This window comes from Styela clava, chromosome 4 (assembly GCF_964204865.1).
Source record: "Styela clava chromosome 4, kaStyClav1.hap1.2, whole genome shotgun sequence".
In the NCBI taxonomy this organism is placed as follows: Eukaryota; Metazoa; Chordata; class Ascidiacea; order Stolidobranchia; family Styelidae; genus Styela; species Styela clava.
In genome coordinates this window covers 16437295-16465190 of record NC_135253.1, presented here as the reverse complement: position 1 = coordinate 16465190, position 27896 = coordinate 16437295, and the positions used below count along the sequence as shown (strand labels likewise).

The window sequence follows — 27896 nt, the reverse complement described above, 5'->3', positions numbered from 1 at the left end:
GTTTTTCTATAAAACATAATAACCGGCTATTTAATAATTTTTCAAAGACAGTTGAAATTACTGGGAGCACTGAGATTGGCCTATAATTCGATATATGCTTTTTGTTACCAGATTTGAAAACGGGCACCACTCTAGCACATTTTTAAGCATCACGGAAAATACCGAACTCGATAGGATATCATACATGACTCTTAAATAATGTTGTCAGGTCCAACTGCTTATTATTTCAGAAAGAGATAAATATAGATTCATTAATGGGTCTATTTATATCATATTATTATTAGAGTTTATATATATTACCTGTCTTCTTTATCACCTCGTCATGTGTACATCAATCAATGCCTGAATAATTCCACCAGTGGCTCAAATGAGTTTTAAAGTACATACTGATATATGCAATTGACAGGGGTTTACACACTATAAGATGTTTTAGATTTGTCATACAAATTGCAGGCCCAACCACTGTTTATCCCAATACTCCCACGGGAACGAACATATTCTTCTCCCGGTTATAAATTACCCTTACAGAATACAAGATCCATGCGATTACCTGTTTCATTTATTGAAAAATATGCAAAAATAAAATTGCAAACACCAGACTGGAACTGGTTCAGAGGTTCAAGGGAATTTGGTAGTTTTGAGCCTATTTTCTCAAATTTCTATATTAACCTTGAGGTATCAATACAAAACCGGTAAAGTCCGTTTTGTTGTCATCATAGCAGACACCATGATTTGATTTCTTCTCTCCGAGCTATAAAACAAAAAAATATGTTAAAATTCGTGATGACTTGAGTGGTTTATTATTTTAAAGTACTGGAAATCAAAATACATAATTTCACCAATAAATACTTTTTGATCCTGCACACCATTTTGAGAATACAGGTAAAACGTAAAATTAAATGGGAGTGGGGTTTTATGGCACGGTTGTTAGCAACAATATGAGATGAAATTTATCTAACAGAATCTGTTTCATAGATCTTATCACATCATTTTTATCATCATCAATTCAAATTTAACATGATGTTTATTCGACTAGAGACTGCTTGGTCCATCCCTGATTGATCATTTGATTATCAAAAACTCATCAGGTTAGCAAACGAATGAATGGGCTAATTTTTATGTTTTATTCCGTTTTTACCTATGTCCTGCTATAAAGCACAGTATAAACTATACGATAAACTTACATTGAAGTATGCAGAATCAATCATATTACCACACTTGCTAATTTTACGTCATTATTTTGTTTTATGTACGCGATGTTTTGGAGAAGCAAAATTAATAACATGGATACTTGTTTTTATGTTGTTACGACGTGAGCACCTGAAATGTCATAAAAACTATGTTTTTTGTTAAAGTTATACTGAATAATTTTTTATCATGTGATACAAAAGGCATTACATGTATTTCTTTACAATGATGATTAGTGATTGGGCAATATTCAAAAATGAAACCGATAGTGGCAAAAAATTCACATTGTCTTACACTTGTATAAAAAACAGAGTGCTTAATAGGGAACACCATTTGATGATCATCTCTCTTTCTCCAAAGACAGTATAAAAATTGTGAAAGAACTTGCAAACCTTATTTTAGGAAAACAAATGTACAAAATTCAGACTTGACTATTAGACACAATCTTGAAATGTAACCATGGGGATTGTATTCAGGTCTCATCTGTACAGGTATTGTTACAATAATGTGATCAAGGCAGATAATACCAAATATTACCATCCTATTTAATCTTTGTAATGTAATTGTAAAACTTTTTCGCTTGATTCCTGGTTTCATTATCAATTGAAACAATCCCTGAAATCAGATCCAATTATGCATGTGGTAGTAATCATCACAAGAAAATAATACAAATATGTTATGCATGCTTCAGGTGGATATAGAAATATAAGGACTTTCTGAAATGCAGTTATGTGTTACATTCCCAGGAAATAAGGAATATTAATAAGTATTTTTAGCTTTCTGTCGTAACCGTAAAACATAGGAGAATGGAAATTACTAAGTCTCAAAAACAAATATATACCTAAATCTCTACTCTAACCATTTGAATGACGAACGAATATACAAGTGTGAACCAAAGCTTTCCCCAAAACCCGTCTTAAATAAAAAGACCAGTGCGCCAGCTAATGTTATCTGATATGAATGCTCCGAATAAATAATATACATTTTAATATTAGGCTTAAATGTATACAGTCTGATATGAGTATTACTTATAAATAGTTTGAGTGGGATAAGCTTGAAATATTTTTCCCAACCTGGTAAATGTAAACTACAAATTAGCTTTCTTATTCATAATCTATGATCAAATTGATATGATACCAGCTTCTTACAGCCTAATTCTTGTATACATTCCTCAGTTATCGAGTAGTATCTGTTTCACTGCGATCATGACTCATATCAGCATATATACTGAACAAAAAACATTAATTCCCCAAAAAGGCACAAGGTGTCGATAAGTTAGAAACAAATCTTGTGGTACTAAGACTATTGTTGTAAAGTAACTCAACCGTCATTACAAACCTGTTATATGCAATAAAACTATGACTAATCCACTTCCAACAACATTCAGACATTGCGTCCCCGAATCACCTCGCTGTATGAATCCACTTTTTAAACTGCACTTCCAGGCAACAAATTTCAAAGTATTTACTTTTCAGACAGTCAAACATGATTTCATACTATTAGGGTTTCCTGTAACTTGAAGATCTTTACTAACCTGTTGAAAACCATGAAAAAAAAATAATTAAAAACATGATTAAAAAGTAGAGAATATCTATTTACTTATGAATAACACGTTCTTATTCAAAACAACTGCAAAACATAGATCATTATCAATCATTTAAAACGTGTAAGGGGGATAAAAAAATCTCACGGTATTGACTTGGTCTTATTTTAAGGGGAGGGCTTATATTAAAATTATTTTTAAAATTCGTGCTAGGTCTTTTTTTCGGGTAAGCACAGTAGCACTATGGCTAATGTCTCGTGTTTTTTATGCAGTACTTCCAAGCAATATTTTTTCGCTTAAATATATATCAGACTATATCGCCGGATGAGAACAGAACAGGCCTAAGTCACAATTTTGAGTTTTGAGAAAAACGCAAAAAACAATTTGGAATTTTTTTATTTTTGAATTTCTAGATATTCACACTTAGTAAACCCCTGAGCTCTGATTATTTTAATGTGGATGTGAATATCTTTGTAATCAATATTTTTGGCACTTCAGCTTCAATTCCTTCCTGCTTTTTTAACCCCATAATGGACTTTGGCCCATTCTGTTCTCAACAACTTCTGAATTTTTTTGTATGGGATGCAAGGTAAAACAAGGTGACTTAGGCCTAAGTTGCACTGAAAATATTTTTAGGGATGTAAGTTTCGGACATTTCATTTCTGATGTTCATGCCCATCATATTGGAACTTAGGACTATCTTTTTTCAGTATTTTAGGGTTTTGAGCCATGCTCTACAAGGTGGTGGTCTTGAAATTCTGAATTTCATAATATTAAAAATTTTAGCTGGACTTAGGCCCATTCTGTTCTTAACTTCCACAGTCCTAAGTCCACCTAAAATTTTTATTATTGAGAAATTCAGGATTTCAAGACCACCAACTTGTAGAGCATGGCTCAAAACCCCAAAATATTGAAAAAAGTGAATTTTGCAAAAATGTGACTTAGGCCCCTTCTGTTCTCATCCGGCGATATAAATATAGCACTATGGCTAATGTCTCGTGTTTTTTATGCAGTACTTCCAAGCAATATTTTTTCGCTTAAATATATATTATATAAATATATTTCGATTCTTTTTACTATTAAGGTTTGCTTGTACCTTCGAGATCTTTTCTAACCTGTTGGACACACAAAAGATAGGACTAATCCACTTTTCATAACAGAAATTGAGTGTGGCTCCATTTTCTATCCTGTACTTCCAGCCAAGAAATTCTCAGTTAAATGCTATTCAAACATACTCTTTTCACAAATGAGGTTTGCCTGTACCTTTAAGATCATTACTAACCTGTTAAACACACAAAAAATAAGACTAATCCACACCTCATAACAGAATTTGAGTGTGGCTCCATATTACTGAACTGCTCAAGTCTGTGGCTCCATTTTCCATCCTGTATTTCCAGGCAATAAATTCTTAGTTAAATGTGATTTAATCGTATTCTTTTCACTAATAAGGTTTGCCTGTACCTTCAAGATCATTACTGACCTGTTAAACACACAAAAAATAAGACTTATCCACACCTCAAAACAGAATTTGTGTGTGGCTCCATATTACTGAACTGCTCAAGTCTGTGGCTCCATTTTCTATCCTGTACCGGCACCGGTACCGTACATGTCTTAACATTACCAGTTTGGCAGTTTCCACATTACCTATAAACAAAATATAACTGAACAAATATGGGTACTAGTACATCTGTGCAAGATGAAAATAATAAGAATGCGCTGGCCTGGCCCCAAATATTTTGTGGCCTGGCCCCAATTTCTCCGTGGCCTGGCCCCGATTTTTCCGTGGCCTGGCCCCGATTTCTCCGTGGCCTGGCCCCTTTTGTGTGGCCTGGCTCCAAAGCCACAAAAAAGTTATCACCCCTGTTGCGTGGTCGGGTGGATATCAGATGTACTACTATTACTGCTCGCTTTTGCGTTGAGTAGCCTTTCCATATTTTTTTCAGTTATTATTAGTTCAGTTATTATAAGGAGGTGTTGAAAAGTATAAGTAAGATATTAAACACTTGTATATCCTTACCATAAATAGCATCTTTAGTTGAGCACTAGCTCATAAGACGTTGTTAAATAGGTAGGGTGCGGTAACTCCGTATGTTAGTCGTTGGGTAACTCCAAGGAAGGCTAGACCTAGAATAATATGTCACAAACAACGATATTTTCTGGCTTGCATGAAATGTCTATGATTAATTTAATGACTCTTCTTGACTATTCAGCAGACTTATACTACTATATAGGCCACAGCATATTTGGAAATAGAAATTAATGGCTGTTTCTGTAATGCACGTTTGTGTGAAAGAGAAGGAAATAATCAATTTTACTAATCTCGGTTGGTCTAAATCTAAATTCATTGAGTCGACAAGAACATGGGAAGCAATGATAAGTTATGCCGGAGTGGAAAGGAAGTAGCATTGAAAGCGATTGAGAGGTGATAAATCAAGTTGTAGACCGACTGTTGATGTAGTGTATAGTCCATACTCATACTGTCATAGGGAATTTCAGACTGGGATAGGCCTATATCAAAATTTAGTGTAGATATATTCTAGTACTGGTATGCAAACACTGTTGGACTGTAGTACATGCAATGAGCATATATACGCTCATTGAGTACATCAGATGAAATGCATCATGTATTCAAGGTAGTGGTTAGTATTTAGTGGTATTTTTACACTCATGCTGTTTGTTCCAAATATGATTTTCTTCCTCATTTTAGATACTGTACTGCAAAAGAAAACGGCAATGTTCCACCAATCCGATCTAACGCAGGCTCTAATCCCTGCTGCTATCAGTGCTATAAAATGGATTAAACAAGAAGTCTTGAAGCGTAAAGGTATATGAGAATCATAATAGTTGCAAACAGCTTAGATGGGCTATTCATATTGAAATACTTAAGCACCCCTTCGTGCAATTGGAACTGCCCATCAAACTCATGTTGGAGACTTCATTGAGGTTTTCAATTCATTTTTTTTTCTTAACTATGAAGATCTTTTGAGGCTAACGGGGCATTAAGAATAAAGCTGAGGAATTCGTTTGTTCACTGTATGAAGAGGATATGAAGAATGTAAATGATACCAGGGCACGTCTATTTAACACTGGCAAACATAAGGATTATACTCCCTCACCCAACAATGATTCACTGAAGAAGCATGTGGCCTTTAAATCAGTTCTTGAGTTGGCAAACTGCAAGTGTAAGAAAAATAGTCAAAATAATTTATGCAAGAGTGCCAAAATCAACTTAAATTGCACAGAGTTTTGTTCTTGTATTGACTGCAAAAATCACAGTAAACTTGTAGAGGAAAAATCGATTTTCGAGATAGTGGATTTCGAAAACAATTCAGAAGAAAGTGAATTAGATATTGCAGTTGATTTAATAAGTATCATTTATTTGTTTGTTTTTTTGGACATTTGTTAGTGTCGTAGTCCTGTTTCTAGAAAATATATTGCCTTTGTTCAAATACATAACCACATAAACTAAAAAAAGACTAATTGTAATATTTCTGTTCACTATGTTATGTACATATTGTACATTCATTTAATTTTCTTGACTTTTCCGGTAAATTTCTAAGTGAAAAATAACTGATTTATTTGTGTTTTCGTGCTCACGATGTTAATTTGTGACTTTATTGCTTAAAAATAAATACGTTTGATAGATTCTATAAAATGGATGTAGCTTTTTATGCTGTTCTTGTTGTAAACTGCTTAAAGACCTTTCGAGGTCACTCGCGACTCCTGTCACACAATTAAAGTATATTTTGTTGTTGGTTACATGTATGCCATATTTTTCGTAATCTACCTAATAAATTATGATTGACTGAGGAAGTCTGATTTTGGTCAGGTAAAACATTACAGGAATACATTTGTGTTAGTGTGCTGTAGGGCTCTCGAATTGCATAGTTCTTATGTATGTGTTGTAAACTTATGGTTATTGAATTTCCGGGAACCTTTTATATTCAATTTCGCATCAGGATTGTGGAACAAGCTGTAATGCGTTCAGTATGTTCGTTTTCACACAAAACTGAAGAATTTATCTAGTTACCAGATGTGCGCTACGAAACTTATTTTCAGGGCGTTTTCAAGGCTTCGTCTCACGGCCCATATCCGCGGTAAGGATCTACAAGTGTTTAAAACCTTCTTATACTTTTTAACAACGTCTTAGCATAACTTAACTAATAATAACTAAACAGGGCTATGGAAAGGCTGCCTAACTCAACGCAAGATCGAACAGTAATAACTAAGATTCATCCGCTCGCTAACAGCTGATTGGATTCAATTGTTACGTCATGCAGAAGTCATTGTTCATTGCCGGAAATGTAGAGAATATAGGACAGATCGTAGCACATATTTCTTGTAGTAAAAGCGTCTTTTCCGTAAAACATGCAACTTTTGAAGTGGGAACAAGGCAATATTTGTTACTTAATTTTTAAGGAACATTTTAAAATCATTTTCAGGTAGTTAGTTACCTGATGTGCGCTACAAAACTCACTTTTTAGGCGTTTTTTCAGGGCCTCGACTCGCGGCCTAAAATCGCATTTGGTATTGTTGTATTGTACATTGTTGTATTGCATGATGGTAGCAAAATAAAATACTGATTAATGATTCTTTACTTTTCCTCGGGATAAATAAGTGTTGTTTCATCATAAAATTAACCAGAAAAATCTTTTGGCATATTGTTACATCACTAATGTCACTGAATTGACTAATGCTGTGGCTGGCCAATGAGATATTGTTATATGTCATTGGGCTAGCTGAGGCAACCTGCGAAGTTGAATGATGTGATTGGCAGTCTACATCTTTGGTCGATAATATATGATAACAATTTTGGCATCACAAAAAAAAAAACTAAAAAAAATATAACACCAATTTCAACATTTCTTCGTGAGATGGTTTATAAATTTAACAGTAAATCAGAGATGAGACGATTATTTAGCAAAAGAGATACAATGCATAACAACGTTGTTATGTAAAATCTATGATGTGATGAAACGTTTTCCAGTTTAAGTGTTTCTCCACTGACGGTCAGAAATTGGGTTTGCCGATTCACTACTTTTATGTGTCTTGTCGCCGATGATTGCATAAAAGGGCATTTTTTTGTGATAAAAGTAAACTAAAATGAAACACGGTTAAAAACGTATATCCACAAATATCCACATATTCAATAGTTAAAGCAGCGTATGCGATAGTCCCACCAAAGCCCACGATGTACACCTTCCATTAGCTTACCCATATATACAGACTTTGGCCTACTTTACCGCATGAATACATCTGCTTTGAGTCGCAGTATGTTCGATGTATATTTTTTGTGTTAATTAGCATTGTCGTAGGTGGCCAAGCGTGACGTTGCTAATTAAGTAAGATTCTGATTCACTCGATCTTCGTCAGTAGCCGTGGCGCAGGGGAAGCGTAGAGGCATAGTCAGACATTAGGTCAAGTATGGTGGTAGTGGTGAGTCGGAACCCCACTGGTTAGACCGAGTTGGTAGGGAAGGCCACAACCAACAAGACAGGTGCTCGAGGGAGGTGGTGAGACGACGGTCGGAAAAGCAGCAGAAACACTGCAAATAAAGATAGAGTGGAAATTATGGAGTACTAAAACAGCGGCCCAGTGACAGGCAGATCAGCCAGCCCAAACCGTCAAAGAAAGTCAGAAAAAGAAATTAGAAAATAAGTGACAGGGACGCCAGCAGGAGTCGAGAATTGCGGTCGCGCCGAAATCAGAAATGGAAAAAGCAGGGAATCAGCGAGATTTGAGCGGTCTAAGAGAAATAAATATCTAAGCATAGATATAACAAACACGCAGTAGGCCAGCCAGTCAAGGAAACGAAGTAACAAAATTAGTTATCCAAACGTATATAATGAGCCGGTCACTGAAAAAAGAAATTCAAAAGCCCCCTGGAGATAAGAAACCAGGGATGAAGAAAGAAAGTAGCAGAAGAAAAAACGAGCAATCGGCAAGAAAAAAATAACGACGATCTGCAAACTAAAAAAAACTTGTGAAAAAAAAAACAGAAATGGTGGAAGAAAGAGGCAGCAGCCGTAAGCAGTCCAAAAAGTAGCAAGCAAGCGAGATGATGCGAAACAAGAATAAACAACAACGCAAGCTGTACGGAGTTGCAACATCCCAAGGTGAAGCAGATATGCAAACCGTCAAAAATGTAAGCAGGCGAAGTTTAGTGACTCAACAATACAACAAGATGATGATGAAGCGCAGGCGTGAAAGATGAAGCGGATATAGGCAAACCGTCAAGGTGAAGGAATGAAAAGCCCGGGAAATAAAAAACAAAAATGAAGGAAGAAGCAGCGTGAGCAAGATGACGAAGAAAGAGCAAGCAAGCGTAAAAGATGAAGCGGGATGATATACGCAAACCGTGGAGGCGAAGGCATGAAAGAAGTAATAAAAGTAGCTAGCCTAGGTCGAGAAACTAACAAGCAAAATATAATAAAAATTGAGCAGCAAGCTGTACAAAACTAGTGGAGACGTTCAACCGCTGAGCAGCGAGGAAAATGAAAAAGGCCCGCCAGTAAGGGACCAAGGGTCAACGATGAAGGTAGGGAAAACTAAAAAAAACAGAGTAAGCAATCTAAAAAATAAACAACAGCAGAATTGGAATTACTCGCACAAGTCATACTAGATTAAACTCGCCTCGCGGGCCGCACACCATTCAAAAGTGGCGCCTCTACGTGGTCCGCACAAGTTTTTCTTGTAGGCCGCATTTGGCCCGCAGGATGCACCACACCCATGCTCATCAAGAAAAGACAGAATGAGTAAAAATAGAAAACCCAGAAGATGAGGAAAGTATGTCATAATAAAGTAAATTACCTGCCACGGTCACTATCAAATGTGTTGTCGTGTTCGTTTGAGTGATGGGAGGTTTTGCAGATGCTCTCTTTATTAGATTGGTAGACATCGATTTTCTACTGATTATTTAACGAGCATAAAGGAGAATGAAAATTTTAGATTGGGGTAGTTAACGTTAATTGTAAATCCAGCAGGAATACCAGATGCAATGCTAGGTGAACCATTAAGAAAAATAAGCGAGCACTGATGGAAAGGTAGAAATTTTCACCACAGAAATTTTCACACACCATATTTTTCAATTCATGGTTAAATCCTAATTATATGTTTCAAAGCTTTGGTTAATGCAGGGATCTAAAATCAACGGTCAATCATATATATTTAAAATTGGGAACCAAGAAATTACTAAAACGTGCTCGTCGTGAGTAATATCAACTTTTTTTTTATGCGGCGACAGGTTTGGTGTATTACATCACCACGTGGACTATGATGATCAAAGGCGAAATTGAAAACTTAGCAGTGAGAATACGCGCACATGTGGGTGGCGTTCCAAAGGACTTTAACAAAATAACGTCCAAAAATTTGAAACACTTGTTTGTGGACTTGGCAGCCGGTGTTCGTCTTCAAAGCGTGTACGGATGTTTGACATCTTTTAGACTTCAGCGACTTAAAAGTCACCCTTTTGACGTTCAATCCGTAACTAATGAACCAAAACAAAATGTCGAATATTAGATTTACTACAAGCTCAACTCGACTCTACAATAGTATCGCTTGCACAGAGTTGAAAAAGTAAAATGTAAATGCTTACCCTTGATGCAAATGCTATCCGGGATAAATATGTAAATTCTAAGTCCGGTTATAAATATAATTGAGCAAAAGCTAGCTTCGAGATTGTAAAATCTATTACTTATTTGGAAATCAGTTATAAAATGACATTGATATATACTCCCTGAATTCCAAATTTGCATATTTTATTACGTTAGGTGACGATGTGAGCGTGAATAGGGCTTGACATATAATACATACCTGACGCATTATGGTGTTTTCAAAGATGCGTGACGTAACATCCTATGAAAATTTCCCATATTCGGGGTATATATGGGACAGTCCTCAAATCCAGTCGCACAAACCAGAAGCTTTAGTTTACAAAGCCGTCAATAGTATACGAGTTTGTCCTTTTCTTCATTGCAACTAGTTTCAAAAATGAAAGGTTTTTATTGCGGAATCTTCTTTGTTTTGGTCCTAAGTCTATCAATGGTGAATTCTGGCATCGTGAAAAGATCAAGTAAGTGGATTGGAATCATAAAATGTATTTTATTGGACACGAAATGTACATACGGATCGTTCTGATATACATTTGTTTTATTGTGGAATAATATATATAATTGTAGCGAACCCATTGAGCTCATTCTTGTATGTCTCAAACATCAATATTTATATATACATTACAAACTTTCAACAGGTCCTCCATCTGCTTTCTTGAAACAAATGCAAAAATACTGCTTGGCAAAATATTGTTCAAATCGTTGCGGAGTACTAGCGGGTCAAAGTAAGTTTTAATGAATTTTGATATAGACATAGATACGTTTTATCTGGTATTTTTATAGCTTTAGTCTGTAAAAGGTCCCAACAAGCATACATCGTGAGATAAGGAGCTATAATTTAGGTGGGATTGATTGGTTGGGCATTATCTGTTGCCAAATTTCACTCTGCTCAACTTCATCTTTCGTACTTGTTACGAGCTTATAAAAACGTACATCCGCAAATAAATGCGTTTTCAACATTTTTTGTTATGATTCCGATATGCCACGTGAGACATCGATGAATAAATTTATTACAGCGAAATATTTCTGGCTATGCAAATCATTCTGTTTTATGAATCTATGTGAATGTAACCATTTTGTTTCAGGCGGAAATATTTGTAGTTGGTGCAAAAGTACAGGACTCTGCGACACCTTCGGCCTAATAATGGGTGACGAGCCGATCGGATGGTCATAATGATGAAACCTTTTTATTGCATTTTTCTGATTTTATTCGTTTGTTTTGAACTTCATTAAAACTGCCTTTGAAAATTGCGCAAATGTAGCGTTTGTGATAAGTTAAACAACAATAAAAAATATATATGAGTATATATAAACCAGTTTCGTATGTTCTTTTTTAAAGAAATATTGGGAATTAGTTTTAGCCGCCTTATTCTACAGCATTAATTTTCATTCAGCATGGGAAAGCATAGTTTGGACATAGAAATGTTAAGTTATGCAAAACAGATACTACTTCTCAGTGTGGTTTATTTTACGATTGAGGCCTACACAATCGCCAATAGCATATTGAACTAGATTATAAATTCTTCGCCAGCCCTACGTCAATGCAACGTCATATTCCTCATATGTTAGGTAAATATTAGTCAAATGCGCGTTAACGCCATCGTATAAGTCGAGTGTCATTCACTAAAAAATCTATTGATTTATTCATCGCATAATAGGGGATGGACGCGTATTTTATTTTAGCGTCATAAGCAGATATGTTCAATGGGTATATTGACAACACAGCTCAGGCGGATGTCCGTACTTACAATTTGTGACATACATTAGAATCTGTAAGGTTTACCTACATGAATAAGAGAAACAGAATTGTGACTCGGATGTGCGTTCAAACAAGCATGGCACTACCACATGCAACACTTAAGTAGGGCTAGGTTGGTTTTTAATGCTTCTATTTACGCTAAGGAGAAGATTTTTCGTAGTTGTTATTGCAGATGTTTAAAAGGATTTATAATTTATGGGCATGCTGATTCGGCATGCTTCCAATTTGTAATTCGTAACACTTCCAAAAAGCTTGCCTTGTCCATTCTCCAGGGTATTTCTTTACTTCATATTGAAACTTCAACGTCTCTAAGCCTTTGATTGGTAGCTTTGATTTTGATCGTAGAGATGTTTCTTCGCCATCTCCATAATTACACGGTCGCTGCTTTTCATGGGTGTGACTACATTACAACGGAGATTACTTTTATAAAAATTCAGCAAAAGGACGGGTTTCGGCTGGTAATTTATCTTATCAACATTTTTTGTTTCAAACTATATTCTATATGACACCCACCAGTTAGTTTACGAGGAATGACTGATTTGGATAAGGCTCCCTATCGCTGTCAAAATTGTAAAGAGTTAGACAAAAGATTCAAAAGTTTGGTTGGTCTTCGTTTGCACGCAGCCATCGCTCATTCTGAATTTGATGACTCGTACCCAAGGACAAAACTGAAAGATTTATATATTCCTGGACAAACGGAGGAGATATTACTTCTGGACACCGCGCAGAAAAGCAGGAGTGTGATGGTAATACAATATTAATGTTTGTAGATGTATTGCAGGACTATAAACAATTTACCCTTCGTTAAGGTTGTTGGTTATGAGACAAATTTTCACTCTATGCAGAATTAGTCTGACTGATTATTAATTTAAATTGTTATATTTTTCACAAATACAATTTCTCAAAATCTGGGAAATTTTGAACTTCCAAACCATTTCTCTATTTCCCAATATTATTAAAATTGGGAAACATTCGCATTGTCGGCACTTTTGAATGGGGTATAGTAATGAATAGCGAGCTCACGTCACGGTGCAATTCATCGATGGATTTTGATTAGAATTCGTTATTTGACTCATATTTGTGAAATAATCGACGATGTACACTATGGAATTTTATGAGGGTATTTCTCTATTGTTAACGTTACGAGTAGGCTTTAATCGCAACAAAATCGGCGCGTATAAAACTGATGGTTATGAATAGAGTGAGCGAACGTGATGAAAGCGCAACGCATACGCTATTGTTGCTTTATTCAGGATGTTTTTGTGGATTAAATCATGAATTATATTGTGTTAGGCCGTTTTTCAACAATATGACCAAAATGTGAAACACTCACATAAATGTACGAACAATGGAAATATTTGCACATGAAAATAAATTTTGGACGCGAAGTCTGTATTGATCTATTTGCTAAATTGTTGTTGTTCTCTTAGTTTTTCTATATAGACGTATATACCGAACTTGTATTTCACGGAACAAAATTCATTTGCACTTTAATATCATACTTTTTCAAAAATATACAATCTGGCCATGAGAAAATGTAGATATGACATTAGCACGATAAAATCAATACATCTTCGCCCATTAAATTCCTTTCAATCGCTGAGCTGAATCTTATCTATTCCCCGCCTATATTGTGGCAGACCAGGCCGTTATTGCTATAAATATTGCCATTTATTTTTCAAATTGTTCCAAATTATGTGGTCGTATCATAGATCAGATAGCACTGATTGGATTACCTGGGTATGGGTCTACTTCGCCACCTTACCAGAGATAAATTTATGATTCGTTAAATTTTCTTTTTTATGTAAATTGCGAGTAAAACAGATTTAGCTGTTTAAAAAACAGATTTAGCTTCTTTATAACGAGTTTCATTTAATTTTCGAATGTTTTAAGACCAGTTTTCGTATTCTGATGGTATTTGAATATGTTTTGATCAGTAAACAGTACCCGTGAATTTTTCATAACGTGCCTTTTAAAATCTATAAATAGGATAGGTATAAAATAGGGGTCAAGGCCTGATTCTAGCCTTTCGAAATTATACGGATTGATCAGCATATTGAGTTACATTTTTATTACGCGGATCATGGGATACTGGCTATGTTTTCCTTGTGCCTAGTTCGACCAATCAAAATGCCCGAGAGAAGGTTAATACAATATTCATGACGTTTTACACAACCTGTTGTGTGTTGCACTTACAGATGGAGTCGAATGTTCTCAATGACATTCCAAGCTCGATAGACAAAATATTCGAGAAGTACAATAAGAAAGCTGAAATGCTGTTGCAGAAATATGACAGGTATGAATTCTAACTTTTATACTCGTAAAGTCAGAAAAAACTCGCTTATAGTTAGCAGTGCAGATAATAAAGCAATTTTGTAAAGCAAGTTTTGCGTACACTAACTATTTAGCGTGTTTATGTTATACATATTGCAATTGCGCTATTTATTCTGCTGGGCAAAGGATCATATTTTATTATCTATAAACTTTACAGAAATTTTTCTGAAATTGAAGAAGAGTTGCGACTATCAGGAAAATTGAGACTGATTCGGAAACAGAAAGAAAGATTGCGAGCGAACTCAAGCAAATGGAATGAATTCAAAAGAATTCGAAATCCAGTTCATAAGGAAGAACAATATGAAGTTTTAAGGTACTGTGAGGGCGAAAAAGCTATTTCATAGATCAACTTCATATGAATACAATATAAGCGATTCCTGTGATTGCAAAGTTTCAAAGCAAACAAAGTATATTTATTTTAGCTGCATATTTGCGTTCATCCGCTGCCTGCCGAGTTTCTCGCGCATCTAGAAGAATGTCATTAAACCTGGTTGCGAGTCATTAAAATATAAAGAGAGAGAGGTCAATTCAAAAAACAAAAATCTTACCACTGGATAATGTTTTGATAATCAATTGAGAAACAAAATGTCATGAATAACAATTTTCGTTTACCTTATGTTTTCGGTTGCTTTATCATCTGGGGGAGTTATACAGAACATCAGAGATCATGAAAATTTTAATCTAAATTATTATATTACCAGGTCAGATTCTGACAATGAGCAGAAAAAAGACAAATTCACAGAAAAGGAATCGAAACATGTAAGTTCCATATAGTTTCTATTATAAGGGCTGACAATGACTTATTAATATACATATATACGTCAAAATTTTAAACTGATGATTATATTTTATAACATGATGAGAAGGCAACTGATTGAAGACTTTCCCAATGAGTCGGTTTGAATCTGTGCCTGAAAATGCCTGTGATTGGGCTACTATACAGGTGCAAATGTTTATCAATATAAAAAAAATTTAGTCACTATTTATATATATATATATATATACTTTTATGGTTAAAATAGAATACATTTTTATTATACATCAGTGTTGGGTATAAAGTGTCACCAAAATATAGGGCAACAAAGATTCGACCCTATCTGCGTGTCCACACTCCCGTGTTATTGAACACACGTTAACAGAGTGTAACTCCGATCTTGACTCCTTCAGAGGTCAAAAAGCACACAATGTATTGAATGCCAATTGTTATATTGTAAGTTGCACAATCGAATTGATCCAAATAAAGAATTACACTTGAAACCTTAAAGCAAGTATATGTGATGAAACCAAATTTCTAACTAACAAAGAACGGCAAAGACAAGCTACACTGAGTGAGAGAAATATATCATAAAGGAAATGAATTGGGACAACGACCTTGTTTCAGGCAAATAACATGCACTACTAACAATAAGTGGTGAAAATATTAAAATACACAGTAACTATCCTTATGTACTTGCTACACAATCATACAATATAGTGTTATTCATGAACTGTTTGTTAGTCGCGAGTCAAATCGGAGTCTTCGTATTTACTTTACTCTGGATTCACTTCATGTCTTTGACAAATGGTGACACAATTTCAAGTTGAGTCGATGCCCCGAGCCTATGCAACACTGCTATATATACAACCTTTCCAATTACCGTATATGCCATGGCAGCTGTGTCACATATTCCAGATGCAATAGTAAATTTTAATGTTGCACAAAAATTTGTTATTCAGATCCAGACATCTATCAATAATTCATCTGCAATTCAAGAGACAGAAACACGAAGGAAACTTGACTTGAGCATCCATCTTGCAGCTAAATATAAAGAACAGGCAGTAAACTTGGAAAGAAAACTTCACGAAGTTTCAAGGTGAAAATTTCTTGTATATCATTCACTAATTAATAAAAGCACACTAGAAGTAATCAAATACATCATTACGCATTATTGGTTTTCAGATCTGAAAATGAAATGCGTAACTATTTGCATCAAGCGGCACAGCAAGAAGCTGTTGCAAAACAAAGGCTCGAAGATTTCATTACCGGATTATTAGAACGAGCAGAAACAGCTGAAGAGAAACTGAAGGTATGAATTCATATGAGTAGTCTTCTTCCAGTGAAATCGCTTTTTTCTTATATATGCCTCTTCTATATAAACATTACATTTTCAGGTTTACAAAAATCAATTGAAGAACTCTACACAACGACCCAGGTATTGCACTCATAAACTTTAGCATTCCATAGTTTAAACCTCTAGGGCAGTGTTTGTCAAACTTTTAACCCGCACCTCCTTTTTAGAATTTGTCAAGTCTCGCGCCCCACCTCAAAAACAACTAGCTAACAATAAGCTACAAATAACAGATAGTAAAAAAAGGATGAAAAGTAAAGTTTTATTCAAGAAACACGTTGAAAATACCTGGATGGAACGTAGATATCCAAAAATAAAGAAATGTAAATATCCTGAATAAGAAGGGCAAGACCAAATCCAACAAATATTTTAATTTTTAAGTAGCTTCACGGCTCCTCAAAAACTGTCTACCCCCTTTGTGGGGCACACCCCATCGCTTGAAAACTACTGCTCTAGGGTCTATGATGTTTTTTATCTACCAATTTTTATTTTAACAGACAGTCGAGACTTGATTCTTCATCACCCGCATCCACGAATGTTAATACATACTTGGTAAATATAACTGAAATCTTATGAAATTTTATTGCAATTATTAACTGTAAGTACCGGTAGTAATTTATAAGTGTTCATAACTACTACAGAAACCACCGCAACCAAGACCTTATTCCTCATCTGCACCTACTACACCACAACAACCTGCCCGAAGGTAGGAAGGTTCATTATATGGCCTATTTTTTAATGGAAAATATGAGTCTTGCATGTACTGGGTAATACAATACTAAAATTATCAAATCGGCAATGTTGTTTTTAGAAGTTTACATATATGATTTTCAATTATGCATGGAATTCAGCTTGAATAGTATAATTATTTTAAAGTTTAACATTAAATATTCGAAATTAACACTTTTGCAACTCGTACAATATATCAGGGTTATTTATTTATTCCTTGAAGCATAAAGTAGACAAACTTGATACATATAAAAACTTCTATTGAATTGAATATGGTTAAGCCCTTTAACGGGTCAATATATTTCTGATAGCTGAAACATTTTGGAGGGTCAAAAGTAGATAACATTTGTGCCTATATTGAGTAAAATTGCAAATTTTTATCAGATTCTCTATGTCAACTATCAAAGGCAGGATGACAGATTTTTTTGTACAATACTTTGATAACCCTAGCCTTATATTGGTTTATCTCACAGAGTGAGTCGACTACAGGCAAATTCAAATGATAATTATGTGGCCCAATTTTTGGAACCTCCAAGTAGTCAGGAGCTACCAAGAAGATGGAATAAAAGAAAAGATAACACTGTAGATCAACTTCCAGGCATCGACCTCTCAAATGTGATTGAGAAATCAACTATATGGCCATTTGCTAACACACATACCCCATCCCAGGTGAGATGTATTGGATACAAGGTGACCCATACAAAAGATCCCATAAATTTCTTATTTACTTCTACGAAAATGAAAAAAATATTTCTTATGATAACAATTTTATTCTAGTAATATGAGTCTGATTATGTTGTAAATAATATGCATGCCTAAGGTTTTGGTCATGGTATTGCGTCAACCTTAATTTATTTAATCATTGCAGACTTCAAGCTCTGAAAGATCGACAGCAATTGGTCACTCTCCAACTTCTACAATTCAACATTTTGACAGCGATGATGCCATTCGTCGCCGCATTGTTCTTTTTTGTGTATTTGCATATCTTGACACTGAGTCATTATTACGATGTTCCATTGTTTGTCGGGAATGGAGAGATGTCAGCAAACATCCCAAACTTTGGACGAGGGTTAGCTTGGATGCAAAACAAATATCCTCACAGGTGAAGGAACTGATATCTCAAGTTCAGTTCACCCAATAATAAATTGTTTAGTACGGGCTGCTGACATGATGAGATCATAATGATCAATAATAGTAATAAAAAGTCAATTTTTAATTTATTTTTGTATTCATCTTGAGGAGATGAAACCGAAAACACGGCCTAATCACATGGTGAACCATGGGCTCGCGTCCGGTGACCAGTTCTTGTCTGCTATGGGCATAGTTAATCAGCTATTTGATTCAGATGCATGGACTTGATGTTGGCTCTTCAAAATATTTTATTAGACAAATTGATATCATTCTTGAGCAGTTGTGTTTAAATATTCTCGAAAGATATTTGTATTTTTACACCTATAATTGAAACCTATGTGATTTCTTTCAGTTTCTATCTACATTGTCAGCTTGGTGTAAAGAAACATGTTATATAAGTTTAAGTAATATCGAAGGGAGGAAACGGTATCTTGGAGAAACTTCAAAGGATTACAAGGTTGCAACTGCAGGTATTGACACGAATGAGTGTTTCTTTATACTACTGCTAAATATGCAAAAATTTTACAATATACAAAAATAGAGGAGCATATAGAATATTCGGTGCCACTTTCGTATGCCATCTTAGCTTCAAAAACAACTTTGTATGTGATCTCACTTGCTTATATTGATCACAATCGCACAACAAAATGATACCAATTGTGATATGTGTTTAATCTCATGGGACATGGAATTCAATTCATGTCCCTGAGATGGCACCAAGTATTGTTTTGAAAATTAAATTTTTGATTAAACTAAAAATTGATTCTTGTAGGAGCCTGTTGTTTATTCACTTTATTAATGCGACATGACTTTCATTTCAAAGTATATTATTTTACATGCTAAAATGGTGTTGTTTGTATATACATAATGCAAACTTTAACAAAAACAATTCATATCACACATTTATAAATTTAACCTAAATTTTCTCTATAGGGAGCTTAGAAGATGGTATGGAATGTCTTCTGCAAGCTTGTGGTAATAATTTGTTGGTTTTGTCTATCAGCAAATGTGACCCATTCTTGACAAGACGTGTCTTGTGGATGGCAAGCTGTTATAACAGGTGAGCTTATCCTTTTACTATACAGTAATTTACAATATAGAATAGTGTGCCATATTGTGTTGATATACCTTAATAGTTACTTTCAGTCTTCACTAGTTGGTATATAAAGTTCAAATTGACTGTTGGCAATGCTAGGTTCTGCTGTTGAATTTTTTTTTGCTTTATAGTTTGACAGTTTATAATGTGTGTGGAATGTATTACAATAACACTCAAGTCAAAAAAATTATAGTTGCAGTTTTTTCGTTGTTGATTGGATGACGACCGTGACCATATAGTTATCAAGTAAAAATTAATAAAATTACTGTATTTTATGGACCATAAGGCACATTATCAATATATTGCTTGAATTGGGGTTTTGTCCACCCATAAGGTGCACCAGTTATATGACACAATAGTTTAGTTTTTAAGGAGTATAGGGTCACTGTACGAAGCTTTTAAGAAAAAAGAATTTGAATACGCCTTATGGTCTGTAAAATATGGTATTCAATATTTTTGTAGAGAGTTGAGAAGTATCACGTTCAGAAGTTGGGAACCACTCAATCAGGAAGTAACATGGTCATTGGGAGCTGGCTGTAGGAAACTGCTATCTCTGGATGTTGCTCCATTAAAATCATGGTATTTTTATTTTTAAAATTCAGCATAATTTCTAACAGCATTGTACTAAGGAATATTACAATATCATGCATTGTTAATAAAACTCTTTACTTTAGTAAAAGTCCGCAAATCTTCAACAACAAGGTTTTACAAATGATATCATGGTGTTGGCCAACCTTGCGTGGATTAAGCATTGGTGGAAGATGTATCGACAAAAAAGGATTGTTATCAATAGGTAACGTGGACAATTAAGTTTCAGTTGTCTAAGTTTACACTGTTGCAATGTTCTAAGAGATGTGAATCTAAAAACAGAAGTGTTGAAATTGACTTTCGATTTCAAAATCCTAATATGAAAACAGCAACAAATGGCGCTATCTATGGTGCTGTCTAATCTTATGCCGGCATGTGCCGGATATAGTACAATAATATTACCGTAGTATTTACACTATTTTTAATTCAGCCACAAGTTGCCAAAATCTTCAAGTTTTAGAACTGATGTACATGGATGAAATAACAGAAGATCTTGCCAAGGAGTTAGTTAAGCATGGATTTGGATGTGAGTTTATGAATATGATGCAAAGTGACAGTGTGGAACGTCAAGTATAGATTAAGTTCATATTGAATTGAAAATATAGGAAAAATGTTGTAATTGGTTGTTCTAGCTAGCAAGTTTGAGGAAATGTGTCATGTCATGAAATTTTTTTGACCTCTTAATGTTTAAGAATGTCCTTGCTCCAAAAGCCATTTTGAAAACAAAAAAGATATGGAATTTACACTTGAAAACTAATATTAAATTTTGCTTTCAGCCTACTTGAAGATACTATTATATATATGATACTTTTAATTGGTTTCTGAGAACGTAGTCGTTTAAAAAAAGAATTACCTACTTCGTTGTTGTTGTGGAGTTGAAATATATATTTTTATAATCGACTCGGAGCAAATTTTTTTTTGTACAGCTTTAAGATCATTGATGCTTACACACACACCGATAAGAACAAGAGCACTCGCTTGTCTTCTGCGACTATCTTCTGAACAAAATTTGGATAGTTTGAGAGTTCATCTTTCGTTTTCTGATTATTGCCCAACTAAGAGCAGTCGACCGATGGTTATACTTAACGACGATATGGATAGATCAGAATTGTTTCAAGCATTCAATTCAGTGATGCAAAGTTTAATGGTAACATTCAATTCAAAGATTTTATGATTTCTACCAAGATAAAACATGCTGCCGTGTACACTGGCAACTTTTTTAGTTGTCTACTACTTTTTTCACTTATTCTTGGGAGCATATCTTGTGTGAATAATGTCTTTTTACCAATTTCACCCCGACTTTAATAACTGAGACAAACTGGCTCGGCGGTTGGTGCATCACATATTGCCTTGGGAACACACTTGTCATCACACCTCTGATTACTCTGCGTAGGTTCGAATTTTTCGGGGGATTATCATGTGCGGAACAATTGCTGGACTCCTCGCCGACTGAATGGCAACCGGACAAGAGGTCTTAATGGCTTTCCTCTCCCCTGTCATAAATATAAAATTCTACCCTAACTAATTGATTGTTTTTAATTATACAGAGACTACAGAAGAAGAATTCCAATGTCTTGCAAGTTATTTGTACAGCTTGAATAGAAAAATTGGCTCTTTATAAGATGCTCTTCTTAGAAATCCTAAGCGTGGTGGAGTACCTGGGCAATCTTCTATCTGATATTAGTTTTTAGCTGATACATCTGATTAAGTTTCATTTATTATCAAAATCATATACAACGTTGCTGCATTTACTATTACTGCTATCGAACATACATTCAAGTATTGCAAAACTTATTCTTGGGCATGAATCACTCACTGTAGATGGTACGTTTTTAGTTTTTCTTGTTGTTCAGATCATATATCTCTCATTTATGCTTGTGTTAGTTAATTATCATTGCTGCTTACTATGAAAGGTGCATGTTTAATATATTTGATGATATGGGAACGTTTGGCTTTTATATTCAGTATTTGAACTCAACCATCAGGATGAGATTTATAATAGTAAAATATCCTGACAATGACATAGCAACAAATCAAAATCAATTTCAACGAAGGGTTTTCCGTGAAAATATTTGATTTATTCACCAAAATACTGTAGTTTTTAAATTTCAGTTTTAATGGTATTAATAATATACAAGAATCTGTCATAAAATTATAACATTAAGCATTACCGTGAAACATTTTCTTGAATATATCCAAAACCAGTTTTGTTCTATTGTGACATAACATAAAAACAAAATATTTACCTTGAAAAAAAACAAAGAAAGAAGTAAAATCTATTTAGTATGTGACCTCTGTCAAGTGAAGCACAAATAATAATATAAATTGAGGAAACTGTAATTACCATCAAACTTTGATTGAATAAATGTAAAAAACATCTCATTTATTAAAATATGTCAGTAATTTGGAAAACAGTGCAATGATTTAGATATAAAATTCAGTAAAACATACTCAAAAACAGTGGGAACATGATAAGCCAGTTGTAGGTATTTATAACAAACAGTAACAAATTAGAATTAGGAAACTTTAGAAAATGATGCTCCGGACATTTTTCCAGGATCTACTCCCATATTAAGTGTGCTTGTGCTAGGTATACGCTTTGCTACATTTCTTTTATCTTGAATTGATGAACCGATTCTGCTCCCCATTTTTGAGCCACCAAGACTATTTGTAGAACCTGTCATAAGGTTGCTAGACACAAATGACTTCAAAATGCTTACAGGTTTCTTCTTGATCGCCATACTACTTCTCAGTTTCTGAGCATGCTCATTTCTCACCTGTGCCTCAAAGTCTAAAAGCTCTTTAGGAAAAAGCGTTCTTTCATCAAAAGCGGCTTTTAGCATACCTCTTGCTTCCTTTATAACAGGAGCTTCTTCAGATTCCTCCTTCTTGCCAGAAGCCTTAACTTGCTTTTCGCCAAAATATTTATGTGGGTGGAGCATAAAATCTGGCTTTTTCATACTTGGCATCGGTGCTAGGTCATTATAATCAAGAATGCCATAGGGGCCAACTGCAGATTCTTCAATATGTTCTTTGTAACCGTTAATTGTGCTTGGCTGCTTTCTTTCTCGTTTGTTCAGTCTACTTTCCTGATATGCTTTACCAAGGACGGTAGAATCCCAAGTGCTTGCACGAAATTCTGGATCGTAAATGAAATCATCTTTTGACTCTAAACTCATTATGAATTCAGGTTGTTCATTGGTTACATCATTTTCTTCAGCTTGTTCTTCCTTATCTGTTGCCAAATCAGAATCAACATTCTCTTCCTCATCCTCAGATTTTTCTTGCGGAATTACATCGATTCTCCAGTGTTGATCTTGCCCAAATTCACCTATGTGATTTCCATGTATATCACTGAGTGATACACTGCAGTCTGATGATGCGGTAATCACTAACAATCGATCATTTCTTATACAGGTGTTTATACAATTTATAGCATCTGCATGAGGTTGCCAAGATGCATGTACAGGTGGAGGATCACTCACCAAGTGCCCAGAATCATTCATCAAATAATTTTTGATAAACCAGACTTTAATAGCCCCATCGCTATCACCAGTTATGAGATAATGATCTTCTGAATCTGTGGCACATATCGCGTTGCCTGCATGAGAATGAGCAACAAACTCAGACATTAAATTTGTTTGATTAACATTCCAAAATCGAACCCAGCCTCCTCCACCACATGAAACGAGGTCGGCACAAGTACCAGTAGGATTCCCTCCATTCATCCTTGTTTTCAAGAAGACAAGAGAAGATATGACAAAACTAAACTCCAATTCACTTGTTTGACTCTCAGATGTTGTTGGACGAGAAATCGCTTCAATTTCTGCACCGGTCACAGGACGTTTTGCCCATCTTTGACGACATCTAGCTTGTAGTTTTCTTGATACATGCTCGGATTGAGTATTCCAAATTATAATTTCACCATCATAGCTTCCCGTCGCAAGAGTAGTGGGTGAAGAATACGCTGCTGAAAGAATATCGTCCTGATGCTCTTGGCCTCCTTTCCAGTCGACCGACTGCAAATGATATTGTGTCATGTTCATAGATCGAAAAGCAGTAATGTACCTATCCCACCCTATCGCCAATATTGATCTTTTCATCACAACAACCTGTGCTATATCTGCTGGATTATCACGACCTGCCATTAGAAGATGATGACAATGACCATTAAAATCCCAAATTTTCACTGTGCCATCTGTACTTGCGGTCAGAAACCGTGTTTCATTGTCATCAAAAGCAAGTGCTGTAATTTCATGGTTGCCATGGCAATTGGTAAATTGTTTGACTTTTTGTCCATTATCAATCATCCACATATTTACAGTGCCATCTTGACAAGTGGTCACAACCTGATTATACAAATTGTTATAAATAGCAGCTGTGACTGGACGTTCATGAGTCATCACTCTATCTCGGATTTCAATTTTCATTTCAAGCATTGTCAGTTGATAATTGAATGTAACGAACAACCGATTCTTAATATCATCAAAATATAATATCGTTTGAACTTCTGGACCTTTTGGGAAAATTCCAGCCAAACGTTGCAAGCAAACTTGTTGTTGAATATCCCAAACACGAAGCACCTTGTCGACTGAGAAACTCATCAATTGTTGTCTGTTAAAATTTATAGTAACTCGTACAACAGCTGCCATATGACCAGTTAAAATTCCAACTGGTTTTGATATAACATAAGGATTCCATAAGCAGACATGATTATTCACACTACCTGTTGCAATAAGATTCATTTGCTGGTGATAATCAAAGCAATGCACACCATGATGAAACCGAAAAGATGTGGTACGCATTGTTGTGCTTGCTTTTTCAATAAAACCAAGAATGATTGTTTTTTCTCTTCCAGTAGAACAACTTATAAAGCACTCCAGGTGTTCTGCATATTTCACTTGCCTTACCCAACCTTTATGTCCAATGTGATGGACGAATCGACAGTTTTTATGCTTAGATGTATCTCTAACCAATTCTTTTAGTCTCACATAAACTGTAGCATTGTTTTGCTGTTTGTTGTCAGAAGCCTCTCTCTGTGGTCTGTCAAAAAGGGCAATTTGGGCTGAGGAAAAACATAAAGCAGAAACTTGTCCACCCACATCTCCATAAACCAAAATAGCTTCATTTGGATCTTCAGGATTACCATAAAAATCCATACATAAGGGTGTACTGTGCAATCCTTTCAATTTATACTGGCAGTTGAATTCAACTTTTGAGCCTAAGTCATAAAATGCAATTTCTTTGCTCGTAAATGAAACTGCAATTTTATTTAAATTTGGTAGCAGAACAAAATCAGTAACCCATAGATCACGTGGTTTCACGGATTCTGTAGCAAGTTTCAAACTCTTTTGCAATTTCAGATGATGATCCCAAAATGAAATGCAGCCTTCACGACTCATAGATAAGTAACGATTTGAAGAACGCATGTGTTGAATTCTTTCAATTGTATCTTTGTGTGGCGTTTGAATAATTCTGAGTTCTTTCCATTGAGGAACCTGCGTTGTTTTGACTTTTTCATCTTTTTCAAGAAATTCATATAACATAAATTGTACAAATGCATCCCAAGTCACTCTTCCTGATTTTGTGATGTCGATTCTATCAAAAAGTTCTGCATATTCTTCCTTTGTGCCTTTATTTACCAAAGTAGAAAGTTTTGTGCTGAACTCATCACGATCAAGTTTCAGTGATTCATTTTTCTCCAATACTTCAGTTTTAACGACGCCATCAGGATGAAAACCAGACATTAAAATTTTCAGATCTTTTTCATGGAGTCGGATTTCAAGTCTTTCGCCTGTAAATACAGGGACTTTACTGCCATGGACACTGCTGCTTGTTGATCCAACAGAAGGTAACATAGCATTGGGTTTTGATTCTGATTTTGTCCCAAACGGATTTTCTGTTTCTCCATCTTGAGTCAATGTATCTGAGGACTGTGTAGCAGTCATTTTAATTAATCAATTCTAATTAAGGTCATAAATAAATAAAAATAAAAAATTATTTGGATCTACTGGGACCATTATGATTATATCGCCGGATGTCTCGATAACATTAATAGCAACTTTCAGTAGTATGTTTTAGCCTTTCTTGTCTAAGCCGCTACTACTGTCACACCAATTAAACAAAGCATCAATCCCGACACTCCCCATACACTGAGTAAGGTGGGTATAAGAACTTGCAAAGCCACGTAAGGGTGATCCTAAAAAACATAATTCATGAATTTCCTAATGACTTCTACGAAAAAGATTAATTTTGTTTGTGCTCGAACTTCTGTTTGTGTATGATTATACCCAAAGCTTCATAAATCTAGGACACTTTGTACATAAAGTTATTTTCTATACAGAACAGGGTTGTCCAACCTTTTTGGACGAAGGGTCACCTTAAGTCTACGAATGATTGCGCAGGTCACTTGACATGGTAGTTATGTTCTAGTTTTCACTACACCGACTACAGATCAATGGAAAAACAAACAAACAAGAATATCGGTCGGAGACCGAAGACTTATCGATCTTAGATCGGTAATTAGTTAATAACTCGCTAATCATACGACATAATTAACCCAAAATCTATAGGCTTTTGGTCCGAGGTAAGATGCATGCACATGCAAAATTTGGAGCAGATTCAAACACGCGTTCGCGAGATATCGCATTCATCTAACAGACACACACACACACAGACATACATACATACAGACAAATACCTATCAATATACTTACCGATCTTAAGATCGATAAGTAACTACCTAATTTATAAGAACAATTGAGATACAAAGATATAGTAAAGTCAAAAGTTTTACCCACACATAGATATTTCAATGGGGAGTATGGCACTGCATTTATCCAACAAGTTTGTCAATAGTAGGTACAATGGACGATGTAGCAATGCGAATTTTTCATGTGGCTGTCAGAAATTATTGTCTCATAGAGGATTTTACATGGTTCATCCGTAAAAAAACTTGCTCGTAGAAGTAAATGCTGTCAAATATTGAGGTCATAAAACTGCCTCTTCTAGCTTCACAGAAAAAAGACAGGAAAACTGATTGAAATATATGGCAGCGATAAAAATAGATTCAAACATGTCTCACTAGCAATAACGACCACGAATGGACACAAAAGAAGCTTTCCATATCTAGGTGGTGCTTCTCGCACGTTTGAACAACAATTTTTTTATTAGTAGTTTCAATAATGGCTCAGGTTTGTGAAAGACATTGGGATTCGAATAATACAGCGCGGGCCACTCGGAAACCTTCAGCGGGCCACATGTTGCCCGCGGGCCAATAGGACGCCCCTGCTATAGAATATGTTCCAAATTACCTCCTTGACAATAGAGACATGAGCATCCGCTGCGCAAAATAGTCAAACACTTGGTCCTTCTGAGCCGCTATTTCTGCTGTCAGGATATCTCAATAGCATGTTTCTTTTGGGTTATCCTGTAGACTTGGTCAGTACAAATATAACCCAACCAATACTGAGGACAAAAAATGCTTCCTCCTATACCCAGTACTTGTTTTAAAGCGTCATAAATATCTGAATACCATTTTGCAGAAAAGTCTATAAACTTTTGATTACTTGTATGTATATGGTTACTCATTCTGTAATGTCAAGATATATAGGCAAAGTTGCAAAATTACCAATGCTGAAAACAGGATACATGCACAAGACCATACTGGACTAAAATATGAATGTGTAGTATATATCCTTTTGGATAAATACAAGTAGTATGGTCATTTATACAGACATGTGACGCTAGTTGGCTTCTTTACATGGTTATCATATTGAAGGGTAGATGAGGAATGATTTATCATATAAGG

At 35.2% G+C, this 27896-nt stretch overlaps 2 protein-coding genes and 3 long non-coding RNA genes across 5 annotated transcripts; 2 read left to right on the top strand and 3 right to left on the bottom strand.

The window, feature by feature from the left end:
- Window positions 1-547: 547 nt before the first annotated feature.
- LOC144422283 (uncharacterized) lies at window positions 548-4524 on the bottom strand. The gene is made up of 3 exons (XR_013475251.1): window positions 3828-4524; window positions 1185-2722; window positions 548-751 (listed from the first exon to the last, which is right to left on the bottom strand). It is a non-coding gene; the product is annotated as an uncharacterized LOC144422283 (long non-coding RNA).
- Window positions 4525-10615: 6091 nt separating this feature from the next.
- LOC144422170 (uncharacterized) lies at window positions 10616-11658 on the top strand. The gene is made up of 3 exons (XR_013475174.1): window positions 10616-10802; window positions 10980-11066; window positions 11427-11658. It is a non-coding gene; the product is annotated as an uncharacterized LOC144422170 (long non-coding RNA).
- A 628-nt stretch (window positions 11659-12286) lies between these two features.
- LOC144422043 (uncharacterized) lies at window positions 12287-15116 on the bottom strand. Its single transcript, XR_013475123.1, has 2 exons — window positions 15047-15116; window positions 12287-12500 (listed from the first exon to the last, which is right to left on the bottom strand). It is a non-coding gene; the product is annotated as an uncharacterized LOC144422043 (long non-coding RNA).
- LOC120327174 (F-box only protein 41-like) lies at window positions 12481-22004 on the top strand. The gene is made up of 18 exons (XM_039393609.2): window positions 12481-12846; window positions 14299-14396; window positions 14592-14747; window positions 15136-15193; window positions 16151-16287; window positions 16374-16500; window positions 16586-16626; window positions 17040-17094; window positions 17184-17248; window positions 17745-17940; window positions 18140-18373; window positions 18755-18872; window positions 19336-19462; window positions 19961-20077; window positions 20173-20291; window positions 20517-20612; window positions 21013-21233; window positions 21634-22004. The coding sequence occupies exons 1-18, from the start codon at window positions 12631-12633 to the stop codon at window positions 21682-21684; spliced, it is 2232 nt and encodes a 743-aa protein (XP_039249543.2). The 5' UTR covers window positions 12481-12630; the 3' UTR covers window positions 21685-22004.
- Window positions 22005-22137: 133 nt separating this feature from the next.
- LOC120327161 (cilia- and flagella-associated protein 337-like) lies at window positions 22138-26077 on the bottom strand. The gene has a single exon (XM_039393586.2). It carries the CDS (start codon window positions 26032-26034, stop codon window positions 22603-22605), a length of 3432 nt encoding a protein of 1143 aa, XP_039249520.2. The 5' UTR covers window positions 26035-26077; the 3' UTR covers window positions 22138-22602.
- Between the last annotated feature and the right edge of the window lie 1819 nt (window positions 26078-27896).

What these genes read in the sequence shown, in the direction of transcription:
- LOC120327174 (XM_039393609.2), top strand. Translation starts at nt 12,631, where the DNA reads ATGACTGATTTGGATAAGGCTCCCTATCGCTGTCAAAATTGTAAAGAG. An exon ending in ACACACATACCCCATCCCAG is followed by an intron (nt 17,941 to 18,139) that starts GTGAGATGTATT and finishes TAATCATTGCAG; the next exon opens with ACTTCAAGCTCTGAAAGATC. An exon ending in CAGTGATGCAAAGTTTAATG is followed by an intron (nt 21,234 to 21,633) that starts GTAACATTCAAT and finishes TTAATTATACAG; the next exon opens with AGACTACAGAAGAAGAATTC.
- LOC120327161 (XM_039393586.2), bottom strand. Translation starts at nt 26,034, where the DNA reads ATGACTGCTACACAGTCCTCAGATACATTGACTCAAGATGGAGAAACA.